A 5,000-nucleotide genomic window follows, 5' to 3' on the forward strand; every position below is an offset into this window, starting at 1 on the left:
GGGGTCGGGACCACAGGTCATTCCATGGATATATTAACTCTTTTTTCCTAGTTTCCAACAGACCTCACTACCTCTGAGGATGCCTGCCATAGATGCAGGCGAAATGTCAGGAGAGAATGCCTCTAGGCCATGGCCATGTAGCCTGAAGAAACCTACAACAACCCAAAGAAAGTCAACTTGCCTGCATCTAGCAACAGCAAAACAGCAGAGAGGAAACAACCAGGCACATCTTAACACCTCTCAACAAGACATTCCCCCAGGCTCAGCCAGGCCTTCAAATGGTAATGAAGGTGGTCAGTTGAAACATTCACACCTAGCTCCAGCAGACAAGAGTCCTTTGTCTCACTCCACAGATATATTAACCCTTTTTTCCTAGTTCCAACAGACCTCACTCCCTCTGAGGATGCCTGCCATAGATGCAGGCGAAACGTCAGGAGAGAATGCCTCTAGGGCCATGGCCATGTAGCCTGAAGAAACCTACAACAACCCAAAGAAAGTCAACTTGTCTTAGAGGCTCTTAAGCAGAGGCGGCCCTAGGTAATTTTCAATGGTAAGCAAACAGTATTTTGGCACCCCCCCCCCCCCAACCAATCATTGATATATATTTTCTGTTTGTCGTGGGAGTTCTGTGTGCCATATTTGGTTCAATTCCATCATTGGTGGAGTTCAGAATGCTCTTTGGTTGTAGGTGAACTATACATCCCAGTAACTACACTTGCCACACTTGCTCCCTTGCCTGGCCCACTTTGGGTCCGGAGGCGTGCCTGAAGACCCCGGCGTGCGCACCACAAGTCACCTCTTCTCCTGACTTTCTCCTCAACCATTGGGACCGAGAGAGAGAGAGAGAGAGAGAGAGAGAGGTGGAGATGCCCACCTTTCCTGAAGGTAGGCGCAAAAACAAAGGAGGGAGCGGAGGTGGGAGATACCTCCAGCCGGAGGGACTCTCTCTCTCTCTCTCTCTCTCTCTCTCGGGTGGAGCAGGAATGAGAGGGGCTAGGCGAGGCTCAAGGGCCTGGCCCCATTGGGAAGAGGATCGCCCGACAGCGAGGTAAGAAAGCCGAGGCTCCCCCTGGACTGCTAGGGCTGTTGTGAGCGGAGGGGGGGCGCTCCTCAAGTGGCAGTCGAGGGGCATTTACAGAGGCGCCCCTGGCAAAAAAAAAGTGTTCTGCGACCGCTTACTTCGCGTAATGGACAAGCCGCCCCTGACAATGATGCTGGGGAAAGTGGAAGGAAAAAGGAAGAGGGGCCGACCAAGGGCAAGATGGATGGATGGCATCCTTGAAGCGACTGGACTGACCTTGAAGGAGCTGGGGGTGGTGACGCCCGACAGGGAGCTCTGGCGTGGGCTGGTCCGTGAGGTCACGAAGAGTCGGAGATGACTGAACGAATGAACAACAACAACCAAAGAGCATTCAGAAGTCCACCAACGATAGAATTAGGCCAAACTTCCCACAAAGAACTCCCATGACCAACAGAAAATACTGTCTGTGATGGTCTTTGGCGACCCCTCTGACACCCCCTCGCGATCCCCATGGGGGTCCCGACCCCCAGGTTGAGAAACACTGCTCTAGGCCATGGCCATGTAGCCCAAAGAAACCTACAACAACCCAAAGAAAGTCAACTTGTCTTAGAGCAGTGGTTCTCAACCTGTGGGTCCCCAGGTGTTTTAGCCTACAATTCCCAGAAATCCCTGCCAGTTACCAACTGTTAGGATTTCTGGGAGTTTAAGGACAAAACATCTGGGGACCCATAGGTTGAGAACCACTGTCTTAGAGGCTCTTAAGCAACCGGAAATTGCATGTATCCGGCACCTACTAAGAGTAGGATGAGAGCTTGCTACTGTATCCACTCTGTTTGGGAAGAATGTATCTTTGGAGGCTCTCTCTGTGCCAAAATGCGCCTGGAACTTTTGGGGTAGCTTGGCACCCCCAAAGCGCGCTCTGCACATGCTCAGGAGCCTCTTGTGCCCCCCCCCCAAGGCTGGGGAGGCTTGGTGGGCAGGAGCAGGCGGCGCTGGGCCCTCCTCCTTGGCTTCCTTCCTGCTCCCCGCCCAGGAGAGGCGGCCCTTCCTCCGGGGTTGGCCGGGCCCTGGCTCCGGGAGGGGGGCAACATGAGCGCCCTCCGAGACGTCTCCCTCCAGGACCCCCGCCTCCGCTACGAACTGCTCCAAAGGATCGGCTCGGGCACCTATGGAGACGTCTATAAGGTGCGCACAATGCAGCCAGGTGCCCCAAAATGCGCCCTAGGACGCACGGTTTGGAGACGTCTAGGGGGACCCACTTGGGAGGGGGCTGGAGCGGACGCGAAGGGGAACAGCGACCCCAGAGTGGTGTCGTTGGAAAGAGGAGAGTCAGGAGAACAGGATCCTATATTTACATGGGGTCCCAAGGGTCGTCCAGTCCGACCCCGGCCCCATTTGTAAGGGGGCGCAATCCAAGCGCTTCCAATTCACTTCCCAGAGAAGGAAGCTTGATGGCAATGGAGGGAGATACCCCAAAATGCGCCCTAGGACGCACGGTTTGGAGAAGTCTAGGGGGACCCACTTGGGAGGGGGCTGGAGCGGACGCGAAGGGGAACAGCGACCCCAGAGTGGTGTCGTTGGAAAGAGGAGAGTCAGGAGAACAGGATCCTATATTTACATGGGACCCCAAGGGTCGTCCAGTCCGACCCCGGCCCCATTTGTAAGGGGGCGCAATCCAAGCGCTTCCAATTCACTTCCCAGAGAAGGAAGCTTGATGGCAATGGAGGGAGATACCCCAAATTGCGCCCTAAGACGCACGGCTTGGAGAAGTCTAGGGGGACCCACTTGGGAGGGGGCTGGAGCGGACGCCAAAGGGAACAGCGACCCCGGAGTGGTCTCGTTGGAAAGAGGAGAGTCAGGAGAACAGGATCCTATATTTACATGGGGTCCCAAGGGTCGTCCAGTCCGACCCCGGCCCCATTTGTAAGGGGGCGCAATCCAAGCACTTCCAATTCACTTCCCAGAGAAGGAAGCTTGATGGCAATGGAGGGAGATACCCCAAAATGCGCCCTAGGACGCACGGTTTGGAGAAGTCTAGGGGGGCCCACTTGGGAGGGGGCTGGAGCGGACGCGAAAGGGAACAGGCGCCCCAGAGTGGTGTTGTTGGAAAGAGGAGAGTCAGGAGAACAGGATCCCATATTTACATAGGATCTCAAGGGTCGTCCAGTCCGACCCCGGCCCCATTTGTAAAGGGGCGCAATCCAAGCGCTTCCAATTCACTTCCCAGGGAAGGAAGCTTGATGGCAATGGAGGGAGATACCCCAAAATGCGCCCTAAGACGCACGGCTTGGAGAAGTCTAGGGGGACCCACTTGGGAGGGGGCTGGAGCGGACGCGAAAGGGAACAGGCGCCCCAGAGTGGTCTGGTTGGAAAGAGGAGAGTCAGGAGAATCGGATACTATATTTACATGGGGTCCCAAGGGTCGTCCAGTCCGACCCCGGCCCCATTTGTAAGGGGACGCCAATCCAAGCGCTTCCAATTCGTGGCCATTCCTATCCCCAGAGAAGGAAGCTTCAGGACACTCCCCAGGCTCTCCAAGCTTACCCAACCTGCTTTGACCATGCAAGGCAATACAAGCCAAGCCCTCCCGACAGATGTCCATCCAGCCTTTGATCCCTTTTGGTTGGACACTTAGTCTTTTGCTCAGAGAAGGAGACTTTCCCCAGCAAGCATTCATTCTTGAATGTCTCCAACTTGAATGTTTTGGGATTCATAGGATGCTAGAATAGGAAGGGACCCTCAATGAAGATACCATCAAAACCCTCCTGACAGATTCAGCCCCCTCTTTCCATGCATGAAGATCCCATCAAAACCCTCCCGACAGATGGCCATACAGCCTCTGCTTAAAGCCTCCAGAAGAGACTTATTATTATCCATTATTATTATTATTATTATCCATTATTATTATTATTTATTGACTCCTAGAACTGGAAGGGACCCTCAATCACCATCCCATTGAGCCCCCTCCTTCCAGGCATGAAGATCCCATCAAAACCCTCCTGACAGATGGCCATACAGCCTCTGCTTAAAGCCTCCAGAAGAGACTTATTATTATCCATTATTATTATTATTATTATCCATTATTATTATTATTTATTGACTCCTAGAACTGGAAGGGACCCTCAATCACCATCCCATTGAGCCCCCTCCTTCCAGGCATGAAGATCCCATCAAAACCCTCCTGACAGATGGCCATACAGCCTCTGCTTAAAGCCTCCAGAAGAGACTTATTATTATCCATTATTATTATTATTATTATTATTACTATTATTACTATTATTACTATTATTACTATTATTACTATTGACTCCTAGAGTTGGTAGGGACCCTCAAGGACCATCCCATTCAGCCCTCTTCTGTCAGGCATGAAGATACCATCAAAACCCTCCCAACAGATGGCCATACAGCCTCTGCTTAAAGCCTCCAGAAGAGACTTATTATTATCCATTATTATTATTATTATTATTATTATTATTATTATCCATTATTATTATTATTATTTATTGACTCCTAGAACTGGAAGGGACCCTCAAAGACCATCCCATTGAGCCCCCTTCCTCCAGGCGTGAAGATACCATCAAAACCCTCCTGACAGATGGCCGTACAGCCTCTGCTTAAAGTCTCCAGAGGAGACTTATTATTATTATCTATTATTATTATTATTATTATTATTATTATTATTATTATTATTATTATTTATTGACTCCTAGAGTTGGAAGGGACCCTCAAGGAGCATCCCATTCAGCCCCCTTCTGTCAGGCATGAGGATACCATCAAAACCCTCCTGACAGATGGCCGTACAGCCTCTGCTTAAAGCCTCCAGAGGAATTATTATTATTATTATTATTATTATTATTATTATTATTACTATTGACTCCTAGAGTTGGAAGGGACCCTCAATGACCATCCCATTCAGCACCCTTGTGTCAGGCATGAAGATCCCATCAAAACCCTCCTGACAGATGGCCATACAGCCTCT

General features: G+C 51.2%; 1 protein-coding gene across 1 annotated transcript in view; it reads left to right on the forward strand.

The window, feature by feature from the left end:
• Positions 1–2,048: 2,048 nt before the first annotated feature.
• The window catches only part of MAP4K2 (mitogen-activated protein kinase kinase kinase kinase 2), a 73,048-nt gene continuing 70,096 nt past the window's right edge, over positions 2,049–5,000 (forward strand). Inside the window, exon 1 of the mRNA XM_067472541.1 lies at positions 2,049–2,206. Within this exon, the coding sequence (XP_067328642.1) occupies positions 2,111–2,206 (96 nt within the window). The 5' untranslated portion in view covers positions 2,049–2,110. The remainder of the gene's footprint in view (positions 2,207–5,000) is intronic.

This window comes from Anolis sagrei, chromosome 12 (genome assembly GCF_037176765.1).
Source record: "Anolis sagrei isolate rAnoSag1 chromosome 12, rAnoSag1.mat, whole genome shotgun sequence".
Taxonomy (NCBI): domain Eukaryota; kingdom Metazoa; phylum Chordata; class Lepidosauria; order Squamata; family Dactyloidae; genus Anolis; species Anolis sagrei.